We start from the raw sequence: 21,714 nt of genomic DNA, 5'->3' as shown, positions 1-21,714 counted from the left end.
CCTGTGTGTAGAGAGAGAGAGAGTGTGCGCGTGTGTGTGTGAGTCCAAATTAGTACTCCAAACTGACCGCAACCCCGAATAGCGAACCAACACAGTATACCCTCATTGTACTGCATACTGGGCTACCATCGTACCCCGTACCCATTCCCGTACCACGTACCGGAACAAACCGCATTCCAAGAACCCAAACAAACAAAACAAGAAAACTAAAATTTGGGAAACGTGCTTTCCAAAATTGGTAAACTCACTTCCCATGAAATGGGAACTCGCTTCCCAATTTTGGGAAGCGCGCTTCGCACAAATCGGAAATGTGCCGAGTTTTCCACTTCTGAAACACGATTTGGGAAAGCGCGCTTCCCACTTTCCAGGGGAGTTTCCGGTAACCTTGGTTTGGAGTAGCATCCTAGACGGGTTCGGGATGTATTGGGTATTCCCTTCCTCTCTTTCTGACCTTCTAGAAGGTTGGTTGTTGGTTCCTTGGAGGAAGAAAGGCAAGATTTTGAGGAATGTCTCTCTCCTTGCCACTTTGTGGGTGATTTGGAAAGAAAGACACGCTAGTCTTTGATGGCGTATCTAAATCCTCATCATTCATGTTTGTAAAAGTTATTGCTCTAACCATATCATGGGTGGAAATTCTTCCTTGCTTTAAGTTTGTATCGGGTTTTGATCTTTGGAATGGATGACATATCTGCTTCATTGTAGAGTGGCGCCCTCTGGTGGTGCACGAGTGGGATCCACCCCCTCATGGTTTCTAAAGCTTAATTTTGATGGATCTAGTTTGGGTAATCCAAGACCGGTAGGCATTGGAGGAGTATTTAGGGACGCAGGAGGCAAGTCATTTGGGCCTTTGCATGGCCAATTGGGGTCTCAGATGATAGTGAGGCAGAGATTCCAGCTGATTATCAAGGGATAAAAAGTTTGGACAGAGGTTCCTTGGATCGAGTGATTATGGAGGAAGACTCCCTGAATCTCATATGTTGGCTTCGAGGTTCCCTTATCCCCCCTTGGAGATTCACGCAGTTTTTTGATGAGATTCGAGATATATTGGGAGGATCTGCGATCGCATTCATCCATATCAGAAGGTCTGCAAATTTCGTGGCGGACAGATTAGCTAGGTAGGGAGTCCTCAAGTTGGGCCTCGAGATGTTCAACTATCTTCCCCCTTAAGCTATTTGTTTTTCATCTAATGTTATATTCTTATGTGTGGTTGCTTCTGTATTTCTCTTGGTCTTACCACCTCGGTCTTTACTTTATTTTAATTAAAATTTGCCACCTTTCAAAAATATATTATTCATATAAGAGGAATCTAATTCATGAAAAGTTGTAGGCCCAAGGGTTCAACCCTTTCCATGGTTTGATGATCTACAAACTCAAATTGATTGTATGATGCTAATGGTTTTGCTAGTGTTGTTGTTTAGACAGGTTTTATCAAAATCAACACTAGGAGCTAAATGGAGGCTTGGAGGTGAACTACACATGATGACTCACTCAACTCAACTCAACTCAACTCAACAAAGCCTTTGTCCCAAGCTAGTTGGGGTCGGCTAATGAACCAGAAAAAAAATTCATGAAGATTGATACAAGTCTCATGACTCACTCATGGACTCAAATTGTTGGTTGATCAAGATTGATACAAGTCTCATGGACCAAAGCAAAATCAAGAGTTCACTTGCGCATGCGGATTGGCCACAAGCCTAGAGAAGAACCAATGGTGGTGATCCCTTCAAAGCACATGCAAAGTAGCCAATTCAAGTGAAGGTGCCATATGGACCATCCAAAGCCAAGCCAAGCTGAGTCTTTGAAGATGTTGAAGCCTTTACAATCCCAAGATGATGAGTTTTATGCTTAGACTATATTCAAGATCTCTCAAGTTATTTTCGCACATTTTCAAGGGATTTTCAAGGGGTTTTCAAAGTGATTTTCAAAAACTCATTTGAACTTGTATTTCAACATCTAGACAAGTTTTAAATGATCATACAAACCTTTTTTGTGAAGCCAAAAAGTTAGATCAAATTTCAAAGCTAAATTTCAAAGCCTTTTTCCTAATGTGTTTCGAAGGTTTGTCTATCAGTTGAATACCCAAATGAACTCCAAATGAGCTGAAATTTGGTATGAGCCTTCCCCTTATATCAAATGATATTCATACAAAATTTGGGAAGAAAACTCATCCGGAAGGTTGGTGTTTTGGCCAACCAGATCTTGGACTAGACTTCTGGTCGATCATCTGGTTGCTGTCTGGATGCAACCAAACGTCGGACAGACGTTTGGCCAGACGGCTGGTCTGGAAAAAATGTTGCCGTTGGGCAACGGGGTCTTTGAGTTTTTTAAAGTGTAAAATTACCCTTTGGCCCTCCAACGGTTATATCTTGTTTGTGGCCATATATAGGTCATTTTAGACCTTCAAAAATAAGATTTTAACAATCAAATCTTTGATTCTTGAGCTAGAACTTTCAAAATTTCAACTCTCTTCAAACTTCTTCAAACCCTAACTTGTGCATTCAATACCTTGAAGAAGATTTCCTTAGGCTTTATTGTCTTTCATTTAAGAGAGTTTGTGAGCTTTTATTGTTGTATTCAAAGCCTAATCAAGAGGCTAAGTGTTCATTCTTTGTTTCCTTCATCCATTGTAAAGAGGGTTTTACGCTTCAACCCTTTGAAAAGAAGAAGCTTGTTTGTAAGGGATTTACGCTTCGGCCCAAGAAAGGAGAAGCTTGTTGATTGTAATTGGCTCATTGATCCAGCCATTTGAAGGAGGATCGAGATAGTGGAACCCGCGCACGGACGTGGAGTGTGGACGTAGGACTTGCTCCGAACCACGTAAATTCTTGTGTTCATTGTTTCTTTCACTCTTCTCTCCTTTGTGAAATATTTTTGGTAATATCTTTCCTTATTATCTTATAAATTAACAAGGGCTAGTTGCACTTTCAATTTTCTAGGGTTTAACTCACATTGCAAATCACCCCCCTCCCCCCTTTTGGTTTCCCTATTGGGATTTCACAAGCACTAGTTTTATCTCCCATAAATACTTTTATCTTTTGAAAGTTTACACCCTTACTAATTTCCTCATTATAAAATTGCCTCACAAAAAGCTCATTACAATATCTTCTCATGTATGTTTGAACTTTTGACCTCAACATTATATAGACTTTGGGTTCATCACCACTAGAGAGCAAAGGATCAACCCTAACTAGTGCTTGTTATAAGGTCTTTATGGTAATGTTAATCCCCAATTAACTATGGATATCATCCTTGCTTCCTAATTTATCTCATGTAGCTTTTGTTTGTCAAATTGGAAGCAGTTTCCATATATAGAACTGAGGGATCCATCAATAGCAACCTGCTTGAATGTATAGCTTAAAATCCTTCCAAATGTATTATTTGTGCCACCAAGATTTAATGGTATCTGTAGCATCCAATGGCATGTATGTTTCATTATAGTTTGTCTACATATGGTTGTGTCCATTTTCTAGTCTCTTTACAATTAATGCTCAATCAATTTGAGTATTTCATTTTTCAAAAGATTGAAAATTCCTGTTTGTATTTCCCCCTAGATCTCCTCGATCGTGGGGGTTTGTTTATCTATTTAGTATAGATTTACCTTTTCAGAAAAAAAAATCATTGTTCAAAAAATCTTTGTGGCATCCAATATTGTGGAATGAGAAATATTGTTTCCTTATGCATTAGGAGTAAAAAAACATGTTTGTAATGTTGTATAACTAGATATGAGATGTTGTATAGTGATGCTGTGAAATTTTTGAGGACATGTTTAATTGCACCTCATTTGATATTTTGAACATTTTTACAGGGTAGGTATGATGTATGCTGCCCAATGATGTCCGCCTGGGATCTTCATAAAGCATGGCCAGAGGCAGAATTTAAGGTCAGATAAATCATCGTAGTTTTCATCTGATCTCATTGGTTTTCACTACTAGTTTCCTTTTTTTTCTTTTTGTTTCAAACAATGATGAAACTTTTCATTAAAAGGAGATAAAAAGCCTAGAGGAACCGCAGGGACTGCCGTGAGGCAATAGCTCTAATACCATGTGAGACAACCAATTAGTCCAAAAGCTTGAGCTGTTAGAGTTCATGTTATTTAATAATTTATACTTCAACAATAATAAATAAATAAACAATAGATAGAGAAAAGAAAATATCACCGTGGTAAATGTGAAGACTGGTAAGGAGTGTATTTGCTTCACTTGAATATTTTATACGCCATCATTCAGCTCCAACGTACTACCAAAATCTCTTCTTTGTCATTCCTACCCTACTCCCTTTCCCCCCTTCACACACACATACACGCATCCAAAGAACTTCCTTCAAACTTAAATTCGATTGCAAGAGGCGGACAAATCCATTTCTTGCACTTCCTCTCCATAAAAGGCTGACCATTTTTTATTTTTTTTGAAAGTTGATAATAACAAATGTACAGAGATTTGGGACCAGTAGTCCCACCCCATTACAACATAAAAACCAAAAGCAAAATAGCCAAGATCTATACTACCCCAACATAACAATCCAAGATTGAAAAAATACAAATGAAAGAAGACTCGATACGTGAAAGACCAAGGTCTCTCAAGCAACACGAGCACAACAACATTAATCAGGCCCAAATCCGCCATCAAATCTAATAGCTTCCCTCCCAAAAGAACTAGAGTGAAGAAGTCACCCATCCAAGACCAAGAATCACTATCCCCTCAAGCAGCGAAGGACCACGGTCCCTCAGGCACACTTGATAGTGTTATTATACCATCCTTTTCCAACATAGAAAAAAACTACCTTAAAAACAAAGTATGAACACCATCTCCGCACTCTTACAAATAAACATCACTACTAGTGCTTTCTAGGATACTGTATCAACACCCCTGGGCAGAAAACTCTATATCTTTTCAGGGCCTTAAGTCCCCTACTGCCCTTACCTAGAGTCTTCCCTTTCTTTCCCCCGTCATTGTGCCTCTCGATATCACTGAACATTTTCTTAGTTTGTTCCACATCTTCTTCATATTGATCCCCAAAAAACTTCCCATTTTCGCCATTTCATAACCCTTCCAACTGCACCTTTTCTTCCTCCGACAACTCCTTATCCCCCTCCATCGTTAAATTATCGTCCTTGTTTGGACACGATTTATTGTTGACACTAAATTCCGCATCCAGTGGGTCACGAGAAAGCCCAGCTTCATTGACCTCAATCGCCTTTCCACTTGTGTCCTCAAAAGTTTCTTCCTTCCGATTCTCTCCTTCCACTGACCCTCCATCCAAATCTTGTTTTTGTTTTGCTTTAATGAAGGGCAATTCAAAGACCGGAATACATACCTCTTCCAGTGACTTTTTACCCGTAAGTTCCTCCAGCTCCTTCTCTTTCCCTTTTCCCTCCTCTTGCAGCTTCCTCAATTGGAGCTTGAGGTATTCCTGTGCTACTTTATCCTTGTTGAAAAAATCCTGCCGCTTCCTTCTTTTCTTACTGCTCTGCCCAGACCTTTTGAAAGGTCCCTTTCCACCCACGCCCAGAAACTCCCCCCCTGAGATCCTTTTGCTTAGATGGTACATAAACTCCCCATCTTCCGACAATGAGGAATCGTCAGATTGATCAAGTTTTCTAACATCGTAATCAAATTGGAAATAAACTTTTTCTGGTTTTGTCTTTTAAGAAGCCTCTTCTCTGACTTCTTTTTATACGTATACGAACCGCCCTTTCTGACCATTGGTATCAGCGATGTGCTGTCAGCCTCGGTCCTATGACCTTTGTGCGTGAGGAAAGTTTTTCAAAAAGGGACACTTCGGATACCGCCTTATATCACTCTTTAATTCAGGAACACGTCTATCCGTTTCCCAACAAAAAGTTGTTTATCAAAGAGTCTTCCAAAACTCTTATAATTAGCTTTCTCAACATTGAGGAAACTGACATTCTTCTCTCGTTTCGGTAAAGGAGGATTGATATTGATCTTTTGAGAACTTACTTTATCTCCTGCCGCCTTAATATCCCATCCTTTTTTGCCACGTCGACGCATTTAATTCAGGGTGCTCCATCTCATCTAGCCGGCCTACGTCTATTCCAGCCTTTTTAGGCCTTAACATTCCAGCCAATGAACATTCCGCTTGACTGACCATTGATAGGCCCTTCCATTTCCTACAAAGATCTTGGATCAAGACCCCTCAAAGTTCTTTTCTAACAAGTGCCAAATTAATGATCGAATAATTCCCCTTTATTGAATGAAATTGTTAACATTAAATGATATTGAGGATAATTCCGCTTGATTGAATGATATTGTGGATAATTCCCCTAACCCCCTTGAATGTGTTTCCCCTCCTTTCTTTTCTCTTCTATTTTTCTCATGCTTTTTGCTCTTTATTTGTATTCTTGTAATCTTGGGCGGACTATCTCAGTCTTCACCTTTATTGAATGAAATTGTTACCATTAAAAAAAGGATAATTCCTTATGATTTGGCCGACACTTTGAATTTATTGCCGACACCTGTGTCGTGTCGTGTCTGACACGACACCCGTGTCCACACGTGTCGACACTCCTTCAGACACTTAAATGTACTGCTAGAAGTGTCAGTAACTTTATATGTATTTATGTGTATGAATGTGACACTATTTCTAGATTTTAAGGGGTTGCCATGTCAGATACCTTGTATCTGTGTCGAAAGTCGGCACACGAATCTGTTTCCACAAATCATGATTATTTGTACTTTCTATTCTAGCCGAGTCCCCGTTTCTAAATTTTTGGAGTTTGCCTTGTTCGACACCCTGTGTCAGTGTCGACACATGACACTCGTGTCCGTGTCGACAAATCCCCTTACCAACGAACTCTTGTCCTCAAACACCCTTTGGTTTCCCTCTTCCCAGATAACCTACAACACCATGAACGGAGTAATAGACCATAGACCATAACAATTGATCTCTCTCACCCGGCAACATTTTAGTCCGTCAAAAGACTTAGGTTGGGAAAACTCAGAGATGACCAAGCCACTTTCTCCGTTTTGCAGTGGATATAAAGATGAATTTTTTGCCCTTTTTGCACATGGCAAAATCTGATCACCATTCAAACTTGTTTTCTTCAAGTGCTTATAGTGTTGATATTTTACAAAATTATCGCCTAACAAAAGCTTCATCCTTGCGGGATTGGGAGCACTCCACAATTTCTCTAAGTTATATGAAGAACAGCCTTCTACCAGAAGTCTTAAAATGGGGCTTGAACTTGAATAAACGGACGCACTCGACAAATTTGCCAAGGTAGATTATTCTTAGAAAAGGATTTAATCGAAAGACCGCCTTGAGAGTCTGGAACCTAATCCATCTGGTCACTCCCGACTAGTGACTCAATTACATCTTCTAACATGTGACGTGACTGAAGAAGCCAATCGAACTGATCATCTTTGAGATTTCCATAGAATCCTTCCGCATACAACCTTGCCTACTCCACTCTCTCGGAAAGTGGTCTAGTAGGAGGATGAAAGGAAGAATCCTCCCTCATCCATAGGATCATCCCAACCTTACGATTTGTGGAGGTAAAAATGGGCGTATATAAACCTTCACAAATCTGTCCATTTTTTGGGCACGCCCTATCTATGGAAGGGCCCATCAAATGAATGCTTTGGATCACCCAAACAATGTGGCCCGCACTGTATTTTAAGCTAGTGTGTAGATAAGTTATCTACACCAGGGTGTAGAAACACTTCTTATATATATATATATATATATATATATATATATATATATATATAGAGAGAGAGAGAGAGAGAGAGACACAAACACACTGCATTTGAGGTCTTGTTGCATGGTAGGTAATGTGATATCTTCAAGAAACGATCAACCACCACATGGATTGAATCACATCCTCACATAGGTTTTGGTAATCCCATAACGAAATCCATGTCGATATCATTTCAGGAAACACGAGGCACGGGTAAAGGTACATACCACCCTATGTTTTGCTTTTTGCCCTTTTTAGTTGACATGTTCGGCACTTTTGGACTGTTTTTGCAACATCCTGCTTTGGTGATGGGCTGATGGCTAATAATAGTGATCTTCGACCATAACAATAGTTTTATCTCAGCCACTGTCCTGATTTGACCAGCCACAATAAGTACACTTTTTATCACCCTGTCCTCGTCCTTCATTATGGCATCCCCCCAAGTCATGACAACAATCAAGACTCTAGTGATCTGGGCCACGACTACCACCTCCGCACCCAGCAAAAGACAACTGCAAACTCCTCATTGATAGTCGATTTGAAGGAAGAGGATTGACAAACTCATTGATAACGTGGTGGCGTAGGATGGATCAAGCCATGAAAAGAGGGCAGGTTATATGGGGGCAGATCCATGGTAGATCTAGAGATTGGTAGTGAGATCAGCCGGACGGCCCCAGATCTTTCTTTAGTTTTCAATTCCAATTGTAAAGGTAGAAAGCAAGGTATGAATTCTTAGGAATCAACCCCTAGGGTTAGGAAGAGGAATGTGATTGGTCTAGGTTTTTGAGGGGTGTAGAAGGGTGGATATTGGGTTTCAAAAGGTGGATAATGTTAGATCTAGATTTCAGTCTCGATCTAGGATTGCAATCCCCAATGATGGTCAAGCCATAAGCAGATCTTAGTCTTCATCTCCGATGCTATCCCCAATAAAAGTAGATGCCAAAGAAGAAGACATAAGACATGAGAGAAAATGTTTGATCCCCAATAAGGTGGAAAGCGAGATCAGATCTAATAGTTCTTCTCAAATGTTATCCCCATTGAAGGCGGAGGATAAAGAAGGCAGCTAGTTAAAATATGTAAAACATGGTGAGTTCGTCCCATTATCAAAACATGGTCACGCGGATGTCATTAGCATATAGAAAAATACATTATTTGATTTGAGCATCTTTTGCAAAATCATGGAGGATATTCAGATCGAAACAGATTTAGTAGATCTGTTTGTGTATCTCGCACTAAGATTTTTTATTTCGATTAGTGGCCAGACGGTTCAAGGTTTTCAGCTGCGATAGGGGATTAAGGTGTGCAGAGGTGACTTGATGTTGATATTAAACACTGTTATGGCCTTAAGAGTTCAGTTTAAATTAGTAGATGTCAGTCTATATTGTATCTTCTTGCGCGCATAGTTTTTGCAGTTCCTAGAGATTTCAAGTAATATTCAGAGAGGTTCAGAGAAGTCTCCATTTTATATGACGGGTAAAAATGCTAACTTGGCAGTATCGGGAAGGTGGCCGGGGATTGGCTCTACTCAACCTGTGATTATCTTAAACTCTAGATGGCGGAATCGAAGTCGGTGGTGCTCCCAGAACAAACAGATAATTATTCATCCAACTGTCTTAACCCTCGTCTCTTGTAACTCACAGAAACCATCGGTCAGTGCCGGCGATGAAGGCGTGTGGTGACCTGATTCCGGAGTGATTTTGACATCTGTTGAGGAAGGGGTTCCGACTTTATCTATCTCAGGGAAGGAATTGGAAATGCAAACCGATATTTTAAAAGCGTGTCTGATTGGCAGGAGAAGGGATAATAACAGGACTTTAGATGATCTTTGGCAATTGGCTAAAAGTTTTTGGGACATTCCCTCCCTCACAAGACCCTATGCCCTAGCAAAGGATGAAGTTCTTTTCATGTTCGATTCAGTAGACTTGGCTGCCAGGGTTCTGGCAAATGGGCTTGAGGCCTATGGGAACCAGCTGCTCTCCCTCTCTTCCTGGCATAAAGACTTTGTCCAGGGAGCGGAGGAAATTTAGGTTAATTTTTACGGAATTCCGTTGCACGCTTTGGCTACTTCCACTGTGGAAGCTTTAGGGAAAATCTTTGGCCCAATCTTGGAAGTAAGGATGAATGGAAATCATGGTCACTGTATGGGTTTTGTATTGGCTAAAATTCTTACTTCCATATGGAAGTTATCCCGCCCTTTTGTTCAGATTCGGTTATCGGGTGATTGCTTCACCATTGGAATTGAAATTAACAAATCCCAATGCATAGAAAACAATGAGTCCCAATCGTTTTCCTCCAGCGTTGACTCCTACAGAATGACAAGCTTTAGTCCGATGAGTCAGTTGAATTTGCCGGTTCCGGATCAAGTGGCTGATCCGTCGGCAGGCTGAAATCATAGGCGGCCACCGGCGATCCCAATGGCATGCCATGGGCCGTTGCCTGCCTAGAGAAACCGTTGGAGTCTTGCCCCCCCCCCCCCCCCTATTCAAATTCAAATTTCAAATCCCCTTCACAAAATAAGGGCGTAGTTCCCAAGGATCCCCAGGTCTTGGATCCTCTAGTGATCGTTAGAAATGTCTTGGGATTAAAAGAAAAACATCAAAAAAAGAAAAGAAAAAAGAAGAAAAAAAAAGGATGATGACTTGTCAGCATCAAAAAGGACCTGTGGGCAGGTGAGACCTTTTCAGCGTGGCTTAAAGCGAAATAGACCAGCTAAAAAAGGTCCTGCTTCTGGGCATTCACAAATATGGGATCTCTTGGAAGCGCCCTTCTGGACTGATACTCAAGTCTCGGGATTCTAATTTATGCTCTCTGTGGAAGCAGCGAGTCGGTCAAGACCTTTCCGAGGACCAAATAGGGAGAAACTCCGCTAAAAAATCATCCAAGAGCAAACCAGACTATTCTATAAAGCCATCTTCATGTAGGCATCAAGTGATTGAGTGGGTTTCGAATAAACCGATTTTTCCCCAATCCACTTCCAGGGCATGCGTCGCCCTTGTGTTATAAGACAACATTGAGGCTTCCCTAGCTTCTACCCCTAATGAAGCTAGATGGAAGGGTTTTGTTTAGGGGATTGAGGGAATATTTGGTGTATCCGAGTGTTATGGCATTAATATTAGTACTAAGGTAAAAGGATCATCAGTCACTTGGCAGATCTCCTTATTGTAGGCAACGTTACCGGGATCACCCTCCCACCCTCCGACCCCTGATTCGGGGTCGTCGACCCCAAATGTGGGTCGTTTTCAACCCAGATCACCAAAAATGGCGATCTGGGCGACCCGCAGGAAAGGGAGAGATGCATAGATGAAATCCAAGTGTGACAACCCAAGAGGGGGGGATGAATTGGTCAATTAAAAATTTTAGGCTTGATTAGGTGGAAGATTAAAAGTTAATCCACTAAATTAAGCCCTAATTAGTCTAACCCTTGTTCAAATAGGCATGTTAGTGAAATCTAGGGTTTAGACAAACTAATCAAACACATTTACTAACCCTTGTTCAATTAAGTATATAAATACAAGTTAGGGTTAGAGTTTACCAATCACCACACGTGCAAAGGAAGAAGAAGAAGAGCCATCCACAAGGAACACAAGATTTTTGTAGTGGTTCGGTTTATCACAAGACCTACTCAACTATTCCAAGTTTAGCTCCTTGGGTACTCCACTAAAAATGAGATTTCAAGCCTAATCTCGTAGCTTTACAACCACCTTCTTCATCTCCAAAGGGGACAAACCCTTTCTGCACGAAGCCTTGCGAGGGGACACACCCTCTTACATGATTCACCTTTGTTAACAGGCCGAATCGGAGACCCTCACAATGTCTTCTCAATTCTTAACGGGCTGAAGAGTAGCCCCTCAATGAAGAACAAATAAAAATTACAAAGTTGTAAGCTCACAATCACTCCAAGAAAATAAGCAAATGAAAGCCCTATGGAGTGCCTTTTGATAGAATGTGGAAATACAAGCTCAAAGAGGTTTTAGCTTTTGATTTGAATGTTAAAGCTCAAAAAGATGGGATTTGATCTTTTCAAAATGTTCAAACGCTTGTTTAGATAGGTTTAGATAGTGTATATATAGTGTATTTGAAAATATGACCGTTTGGGGGTAAAACTGTAAAAAACTGGGTTGAAAAAGTCAACCTGCGAAAGCCCCAACGGCTAGTTTGCAAGACCGCGGCGGTCGACCGGGCTACAGCGGTCGCCCACCCCTATCGGCCGCACTTTTTTATTTTCAAATTTCTTACCGTCACGGTCGACCTGCCCCATGGCGGTCACCCGGCGAGGGCTACCTGTTTGCTCAAAAATTCAGCTCACAAAACCTATCCCGGTCTACCGGTCCTTGGCGGTCGCTCGCCCGAACCCATGACGGATTGTTCCTAGCATTCCAAAAACACCTCCGCGGTCGCCAGGATCACCCCGGTTGACCAGTCGGCCAATATCCGGCAAGTGCTGGATTTCCAGCTACCTTGCCGAGGTCACCCGGGACACCCCTATCGACCGGCCCTGTATAAAATTCCATTTTTACTTTAAAAGTTCAGGGGCTTTTGGGCCATGGTCTTTGGGCTTAAGTCCTAGGTTTTCAAACACATTTTTTGGTGTGTATGGTTTTCAAAGATATAAAAAGTTAAGTATGAAAACTATTTGAAACCTATTGAAAGTGCATTCTACATAAAATCAAGAGGACTCTAAATACATTCTAAAAATGAATACCATGGAATCTTTCTTGGAATGTATCAGCGCCTTTGCGCTTTCTTAGACTTCTTCAATTGATTTGGCTCTTGTGACTTCTCCTCCAATCTTCAATGCAAGTTGAATGGTACATGAGGTGTCACCATGGCATGTTCAACTCCAAGCTCCTTCTTGACACTTGCTAGGAACTTGTAGAATCTTCATCTTCGGGCTTCTTTGACTTGATCGTCTCCAAATGGAGATGTCTTCACTGTATGTGAAAGCTCTTGGTTCCTTTATTTCTTGATCCACAAGTCATGTGTTGAGAATAGTCGTGTAATGGCGATTATGACATGAAAATCCTGTATGCAACAAAACACCTCAAAGCAACACATTAGTCCATAAATGCTAATCAATTTGAGTTTGCTAGCATCAAAACAAGAAGGTAAGGTGAATGATTAGACCCATGGGAACCCATGGGAACCCTTGGGCTTACAATAGAGAGAGGAAAGGAGGAAATAGAACAAAAAACAACCCTCCTTCCTAGCTTTAATCTAATCATACCTCATTGGAGGCCAAAAAAAAGAGACTAACCTGAAACAGATGTTCCGACAGAAAATTCTACTGAAGATCGCCAATCGAAATACAATCCATGTACGGTATTGTAAAACCTCCTTCCCCGCTTCCTTGCTCTTGCGGAGAGAGGGGGGTTTGTAAATGGCATACGAGAGGAGGGAAAATGGAAACCGTTGAAGTCATGTAATCGCTTAAAAACCCTAAACAAAAAATACGACCACAAGCCTATTGATACTGGCACTACAAGTATTAACCTCCTTTTTAAATAGTTGTCGAATATTATTGCCTTTCCCAAAAACTGATGGTGGCACTACAAGTTTTAATCTCTTTTTTAAATAGATGTCAAATGTGATTACCTTTCCCATAAATTGTCAGCAGCCACTAGTTGATATGCTTGACCGTCATATTTCATATAAGGCCTAAAAATGCTTTAGCATCTCTTGGCATAAAATTAAACTAGAGAGAGTACTGGTGCGACCCGGATTAGCGCTCCAAATCTACCCGCGACCCCATATAGCTAACCAACGTAGCCTACCTTTATCGTATCACATACCAGGCTACCATCGTACCTCGTAGCTGTTCCCGTACCGCATACCGAAACGAACTGCGTTCCAGGTAACCTTGATCGTAGGAGGTGGGGAATAGGATTCAAAGTACAGTTTGTTTGAGGTGACATTGGATGGAAAAGAGCTTGAATCGAGGTTGTTTACTATATTATTGAAAATGGTATTGTGGGGTCGGTGACTTCCTTGAATGGAACGTTAATCACGAACAGATATGCACATTAAAGGCGGCATAGGAAGTTGCAGTATTCTCTTAGAGATCTGTCAGAAATAATCGAAATAAATCTGGGCTCATAAATGCTATATTCTAAGTGTGGAAATCTTGCTTCACAAGTATCCGTGGAAAAAGTGGGAACTTGGTATTGGCCATCATTGGCGGTCTCTCTCTTAAAAAGGTGCCTTTTGGGCTTACCTTGGAGGTTCAAAATAGAGGAGCTTCTGTTATCTCTACCGCACCTAAAATGGTGCAGAACGATTTAGCTCCCCCCACCCCCCCTTTCTCCAGTTCTTTGAGTCGGAAAAGGAAACGTTACACGGACCTCTTGGAGCTGGAGGAGGTTCTTCGCAGGGTTAAGGCAATGGCTTATGATGAAGAGAGGGCTTCTAGGACTGATCCAACCCCTAAGGAAATTATCAAGGACTTTTCAAAAGACAGTGAAATTGTTCGTGACGGAGGCCCGTTGGAAGGCTGAGGATTTCTTCTCTTTAACTGGGTCATCAAATCGCTGGTCGATGAGAGGCTGCGGTTTCTCCAATGGGAGGCTGACAAGGCGGTGGGGATTCAAAGATTGGAAGGAAGAATTGCCAGAAGAAAGGCACCCGGAAACATGGAATTGGACCTTGAGGACCCTCCTCCATTCATATCAAAAGAAGACAAACTGGAATTTGAAATTGAGTCTGTTGAGGAAGTTGGGAAAATGCTCCTCTTGAAGGGGAGCTTATAGGGGTACTATTCATGGGGTTTTTTGGAGGAGTTATGTTTTTGGTAGTTTTTCATCAAGGTCTTCAAGGAAGACCTATCAACGTGGAGGGAAGTTCTATTTTGTTTTCAAGTTCTTTGGAGAAGATCGTAAAGTTTTTTAGTAGATTACACAAGTTTTAGTAGGGATCTTCTAGGAAGATTGTAAATTTGGGAATTCGTTCGGGAACGGTGGATGTAAAGGGATTGGGTAAGGAGGAACAGCTTTTGAAACTTTTGTTTCTCAGGGCCTGGAGGTTTCTCCTTGGCCATCATACGATATAATTATCAGGGGACTCCTGGTCCTCCTCTTTTATGTAACCTTCGTATGATTATAAATACATAGCAGTCATTTTTCCAAAAAAAAAAAAGAAGGTAATATTTAGGGTGTGGAGTGCATACCAACTACTATGAAGGCCCTGTTTTTTTTATTATGGATTTTGAGAATTGATTTTTAGTCCAAAATTGATTATTGGACATAAAATTGGTTTAATTTTTAGTCCAATAATCAGTTTGGGGCTCAAAATCAATTCTCAAAATCCAAAACAACCAGGGCTGAACATATCAACCACAATCGATTCCTACAACCTCTAATCCGTTGATGGAAAGAATCTAATCGTTCTGTAGTTTCTCTTAAGCTATTAGAATGAACAAGCTTTCCTTATCAGTCACCAATTGTTCATAGCATTACTGGTTCATTTGTTCTAATGTTTGCTTTCTAAAAAGGGGTTAGAAAGACATTTCCATATGAGTGAAGCATTACATTAATTGCTGAGAAATTGCATTTATTATCATCAGACAGCCAAATCTATTATCTTTGATAGATAGCATATTTGCAATTCATTTTGATCCTCGAAATTCTTAATAATCCCATTAGCTGTGGCTGAAACAGGTCATCCAGGACGCTGGTCATTCTGCCAATGAACCAGGGATCGCTGCGGAGCTAGTGGCAGCGACCGAGAAGCTCAAGAACATTTTGAAGGCAAATGGGATTTCACAAGTCTAAGTCACAAGATATTACTTACAAAGTTTTTTTCAGTTTGTTGGAATAACCCAAATTGCAAATGAACCAGATCTTGCCTCATAGCATGTACCTGATATTTAGATTGCGAAATAATATAAAGACTACAATAATATATCCATAACAGTTTGGCATTAAACCCATAATCAAATTGGATGGTTCTCTGCTTTGCAGCGTTGAGCTAATTAACAGTTTGCCACAGCAGCTCCACATGAATGAAATTAAGGTCCATGTAGCACGTGTCATTTTAGTCATAAAAAATACAAACGATACATGCTTCTCTGTTCTTCATAGTGTGACTGAACTGTCACTAAACATCGTGTTGAACAACAAAATTTTCGTACAAAAGAATTGGAGCGAAAAGAATTCAAACATCTCACAAAGCACCACCATATATAATTACACCTCTTCAAGGAGGAGTTTGACAATATCTCCCAGGGAGGAAACAAGAAAATCCACCCTCCCCGCATTTCCACTATTCTTCAATGGCACTCTGGTGCCGTAACTTAGCCATCTTTATCAAGGTATCTGAACTTTATGGCATCTCTATCTCCTTAAAGTACATAAACCATCCTCTCAATGGACCTGTTCGCCGATCAGATCAAGACCCACTAATAGGAAGGAGACTACCTGAAAGAGGAGGAAGTAAAAATGTAAACCCTGTGCAGATAACAAGCTCCTAGCCGAAGCCGTAAGGAGAAGGAAGGCGAGCGCCAACTCCTTGGTATATATCCTGTTGTGTTTCCTCTTCTGTTTTTACTGTTGGGATTCCTCCTTTTCAATTGTATCTAAATTGGGCACAGAGGTTCCGCGATGGTGATTCGGCTCCTTGTTGACCAGTGCAAGGAGATCCCCTTCGGAGGAGCGACCTGATTTCTTGGTGACCACCCATTCATAGGCGCTCCCAAGCTGGAAAAGGCCAGATACCATGGCATTGAATTTGGTCACAGACATGGTGTTTTCGAAGAGAACGTAAGGGACTATGAATGGGAACAATTTTGGGGCGGGGAGGATGTTGAGGAAGGACATGGTGGCTGGGATGTAACAGACAACCCAAGTAGGGAGCTCTGCTTCTAGAACAAACATGGTCATGGGGAGGATGATGCAGAAAAGGGTGAAGGAGTAGAATGGTAGTATCAGTTTTCTTAGGAGGAAAAAGAGGAATGTCAGGTTGGCCTTCTTCCAAATGCTAATCTGTACCCAAGAGAGGAAGAACATATACCTTGTTAGAGAAGGGAAGGTTTTTTTTTTCTGTGGTTATGAATGATTGAAAATGGGCAGAAAAATGATTGAAAATGGACTGAAAAGAGCTAAATTCTGTACCTTGGATCAGATAACGTCTGGTAAACAGCGGCGAAACAACTGCATTGGACCGGAATGCCACCTGTGTTGCTGTTTCCGGGTAAGCTTCATATGATTCCGGCAATTCGCATTGGCACTGTAGCAAGCAGAAAATTAAACTATTGATGAGAGGGCAAATGAGTGGATTTCATTTTATGAATGGAAATCAAAGAAGGCAGAGGTTCTTTATAGATTTTGGGTGTACGGAGGAACGAGAAAGTATTTAATTAAGGAAAATACTAACCTATTTATTTCAGTTAATGGAAATCCAAAACAAAAATGATTGTTTTGAAAATGGCAGGCACTCCTCACTTTTATTACACACGTTTTAATGCTGTTTTTAGTTCCTTGGAGATGATAACCATAGTTTTAAATTGGGAAGTGATATTTACGCCCCATTTGATCACCAGGGACACCCAGCGTCAATGGCAAACGGGTGGCATGTACTTTATGTCAGAAAAATCCAGTGGCTTTGACTGCAAAGTACACTGGCAAATGGGTGTCCCTGGTGATAAAAGGCGCGTAAATATCATTTACCTTTAAATTTTAGCCGAAACCGAAATGTTTTAGGCCAAAATTTGGGATCTCGGTGGGGACCAGCACCGAAAGAACAAGGACTCGGTATCAGAAAAGATTTTGACGAAATTTCCACCAAATTTTGGAAATTATGCATAGAAATTTCCGAAATTTCCAACAAAATTTCCACCGAAATTAATTTCCGACAGAATAAGTTTATGAAATTTCCACAGTAATTTTTCAAAACCGAAATTATATATATATATATATATATATATATATATATATAGAGAGAGAGAGAGAGAGAGAGAGAGAGGAACGTGAAGCTACACCGCCGGTGTAGCTAACTTAGCTACATCGCCGGCTTAAAATACAATGGGCCCACATTGTTTTGGTAATCCAAAGAATTCATTTGATTGGCCCTCACATAGATAGGGTGTCCACCAAAAATCAGCTCCATAGGATCATCCCAACCCTACGATTTGTGGAGGCAAAAATGAACGTGTAAAAACCTTCACAAATTTGTCCATTTTTGCCTCCACAGTTTGAAGGGTTGGGATGATCCTATGGAGCTGATTTTTGGTGGACACCCTATCTATGTGAGGGTCAATCAAATGAATGGTTTGGATCACAAAAACAATGTGGGCCCATTCTATTTTAAGCCGGCGGTGTAGCTAAGTTAAGGGCCTTTGAATTGAATGGTTTGGATCACCCAAAAAATGTGGGCCCCCACTCTTTTTAGCTTGATCGAGTACGGTCACTTTTCTTATATATATATATATATATATATATATAAAGGTAGGTTTCTGAGGTATCGCTCACCCTGAGCAGCACTCTAGATACCCCATTTCCCATGCTTGAGTCATCCAACCCATTGGTTCTATAGGTTATAGGTATTTTTGGGGCACAACCTATTTATGTTGTGTTCCATCACATGGACGGTTTGGATCAACCTATGACGTGGTCCGTACAATTCTTTGTCGGCCCGTGCATCGCACGGGTTTTTTACTAGTATATATATAAGCTGGGGGGGAAAGCCCATGCTTTTTTTGAATTTTTTGAAAAATCGGTGCGATTTACACCTCACTTTTTTGACTTTTTCTAACAAAGGGACCCATTCAACCCACAGATTTTCAATCCCCCTCCTTTATGCTTTTGATCAAAGGCACGCATTCAACCCACATATTTTCAATCCTACCCCCTCCTTTATCCTTTTTAACAAAGGCACCCATTCAACCCACATATTTACAATCCTACCCCTTCCCTTATTTTTTTCTACATATTTTTTAAATAACATTTTTTTTGTTTCATTTTTTTTTTTTGTCGTGTCGTGCATTTTTTTATTTTTTTACACAAAAATTCTTTAGAAAATTTTGTATCATATGCATATTTTTTTTTACACAAAAATTAATTAGAAAACTTTCTTTTGCATTTTTTCATTACTTAGTAAGTGGTTAAGCATACTTTTTTACTTATTGTTTCTACATATTTTTAACTAATATTTTTTGGTACCATAGTCTTTTTTTGGCCGTGTCGTGCATCGCACTTCGGGTATTACTAGTATATATATATATATATATATATATATATATAGAGAGAGAGAGAGAGAGAGAGAGAGAGAGAACATTTCCTACAGACTTGTGTAGGTAAGTTACCTACACACTAGCTTAAAATACAGTGGGGGCCCACATTGTTTGGGTAATCCAAACAATTCATTTGAATGGTCCTTACATAGATAGGGTGTCCACAAAAAATCAGATCCATAGGATCATCCCAACCCTACGATTTGTGGAGGTAAAATGGACGTGTATAAACCTTCACAAATCAGTCCATTTTTTGCCTCCATAGTTTGAATGGTTAGGATGATCCTATGGATCTAATTTTTTGTGGACACCCTATCTATGTGAGGACCATTCAAATGAATGTTTTAGATCACCCAAACAATGTGGACCCCCACTGTATTTTAAGGTAGTGTGTAGGTAACTTACCTACACAAGTGTGTAGGAAATGTTCTCTCATATATATATATATATATATATATATATATATATATATATATATATATATATATATATATATAGCAGAAGAGAAAAGGAGAGAATTATTTGAATTTCTCCCAAAATTCTATGAGAATCACACGTCACTTTTTTGACTTTTTTTAACAAAGGCACCCATTTAGCCCACATATTTTTAATCCTACCCCCTCCTTTAGGCTTTTTAACAAAGGCACCCATTAAAGCCACATAATTTCAATCCTACCCCCTCCTTTATGCTTTTTTCATTACGGAAACCTCTATAGATTGGAGGGCTAGGATCAACCTATGGAAATGATTTTACGGGCACAACCTATTTCTGTTGTGTTCCATCACATGGACGTTTGGATCAACCTATGATGTGGTCCGTACAGTTCTTTGTCGGCCTGTGCATCGCCCAGGGTTTTTTACTAGTATATATATATATATATATATATAATACTATATAGCAGAAGAGAAAAGGGAGAATTATTGTCCATTTAACACGTCAATGTGGATGATTTTTACCGTTTTTTGCCCTCCCCACATACCTGTACATACTATCTATTTGAGGGTAAAATCGTAATCTACATACAAAAAGTACCGACACAGGGTGCCTGTCTATGACAATTACGGAAAAAACTATAAAGAAGAAGTAAAGACATATGACAATGATGAAAGAACTACTTTATATTACTCATGCAGGACACTTGCAAAATATTGATGGATTCCGGGCACCTGAAGAGGAACAACAATTATGGAAACCTCTATCGATTGGAGGACTAGGATCAGCCTATATCGATTGGAGGGCTAGGATCAACCTATGGAAATGATTTTACAGGCACAACCGATTGATGTTGTGTTCCATCACATGGACGGTTTGGATCAACCTATAAAGCCACATAATTTCAATCTTACCCCCTCCTTTTTGCTTTTTTAATAAACAATCTATAGGTTGGTCTTAACCATCCGATTTAAGAGGAAAAACATATTATGGAAACCTCTATAGATTGGAGGGCTAGGATCAGCCTATGAAAATGATTTTTGGGGCACAACCTATTTATGTTGTGTTCCATCACATGGACGGTTTGGATCAACCTATAATGTGGTCCGTACAGTTCTTTGTCGGCCCGTGCATCGCACGGGGTTTTTTACTAGTTATTATCTAATATAAGATAGCTAGATGGGGGTTTCACTATTCACTGCTGAGGTGGCAGCGTGAGAGAAAAGGGATGGATTTTTTGAATTTTTTGAAAATCCTTTTTTTGACTTTTCGTTTTTCTCTGAGATTTACCGCATTGCTCTTTTATCATTAACCCCTTTACTGGTATCTAACATCTATCTCTATGAGAAATTATTTGAGGGTAACATCTATCTCTATGGGAAAAATCAACCCGAATTGGAAATCGGGTAGGGTCGGGTTGGGCTGTCGGGCAACCCGACCCGACCCGAAACCCGAATTTGGGTTCTATCTCAAGAAGTTCTGTATATGTGTTTTTCTTTTTCAACACTTAAATAGTCTCCACAGTCCACAATGGACGGTTTGGATAATCCTATGGTGCGGGCCATACAGTACTTTAATAAAGTGAGGAGTGTGATCATCAAAATATAATAGTGCGGATAACATTTCCCTTTGTTAATTGTTAGTCCCTGTTTGGTTTGGATTTTGAGAACTGACTGTCAGTAAAAAACTGATTATTGCTGACTCACTATTGCTTCTCAAAATCCAAAACAACCCGGCTTCAGTTGAGGTCGTCAACAATTTCAACCATATCAAATCGGGTCAACTCGACCCAACCCAACCCGAATTGGAAATCAGGTTGGGTCGGGTTGAGGAATTTACAGATCGGGTTGGGTCGGGTTGAACCCAGTCGGGTTGAAAATCGGGAACTACTTTTCCTTATTCACTATGTGCGGGTCAAATTAGGGAAAGTTTGATCTTACGAATGCAGGACACCTGTAAAAATATTGACAAATTCTGGGCACCTTAGGATGTGGTCTGTACAATTCTTTCTTGACCCGTGCATCGCACAGTGTTTTTTGCTAGATGGGGGTTTCACTATTCACTGCTGAGGTGGCAACAGGAGAGAAAATGGAAGGATTTTATGAATTTTTGGAAAATTCTTTTTTTGACTTTTTTAAACAAAGGCACCCATTCAACCCACATATTTTCAACCCTACCCCTCCTTTATGCTTTTTAACAAAGGCACCCATTAGAACCACATAATTTCAATCCTACCCCCCTCCTTCACGCTTTTTAAATAAAATAAATCTAATGGGTGATCTTAACCATCAGATTTAAGAGGAGCAACATATTATGGAAATCTCTATAGATTAGAGGGCTAGGATTAGCCTATGGAAATGATTTTTG

At 40.3% G+C, this 21,714-nt stretch overlaps 1 protein-coding gene across 2 annotated transcripts in view; it reads left to right on the top strand.

Annotated features, from left to right (window-relative positions):
- Nucleotides 1-15,641, top strand: part of LOC143851300 (proline iminopeptidase-like) — a 69,771-nt gene extending 54,130 nt beyond the window's left edge. For both annotated transcript variants that reach the window (XM_077360679.1, XM_077360678.1), the window contains 2 exons: nt 3,806-3,880; nt 15,346-15,641. In XM_077360679.1, the coding sequence (XP_077216794.1) occupies nt 3,806-3,880; nt 15,346-15,459 (189 nt within the window). In that variant the 3' untranslated portion in view covers nt 15,460-15,641. The remainder of the gene's footprint in view (nt 1-3,805; nt 3,881-15,345) is intronic.
- Nucleotides 15,642-21,714: the final 6,073 nt, after the last annotated feature.

This window comes from Tasmannia lanceolata, unplaced genomic scaffold (genome assembly GCF_043159265.1).
Source record: "Tasmannia lanceolata isolate RefF3 unplaced genomic scaffold, GAP_Taslan_0.1 ptg000018l, whole genome shotgun sequence".
Taxonomy (NCBI): Eukaryota; Viridiplantae; Streptophyta; class Magnoliopsida; order Canellales; family Winteraceae; genus Tasmannia; species Tasmannia lanceolata.
The sequence above is the reverse complement of the archived record's forward strand: the minus strand, read 5'-3'. Positions and strand labels throughout refer to the sequence as shown.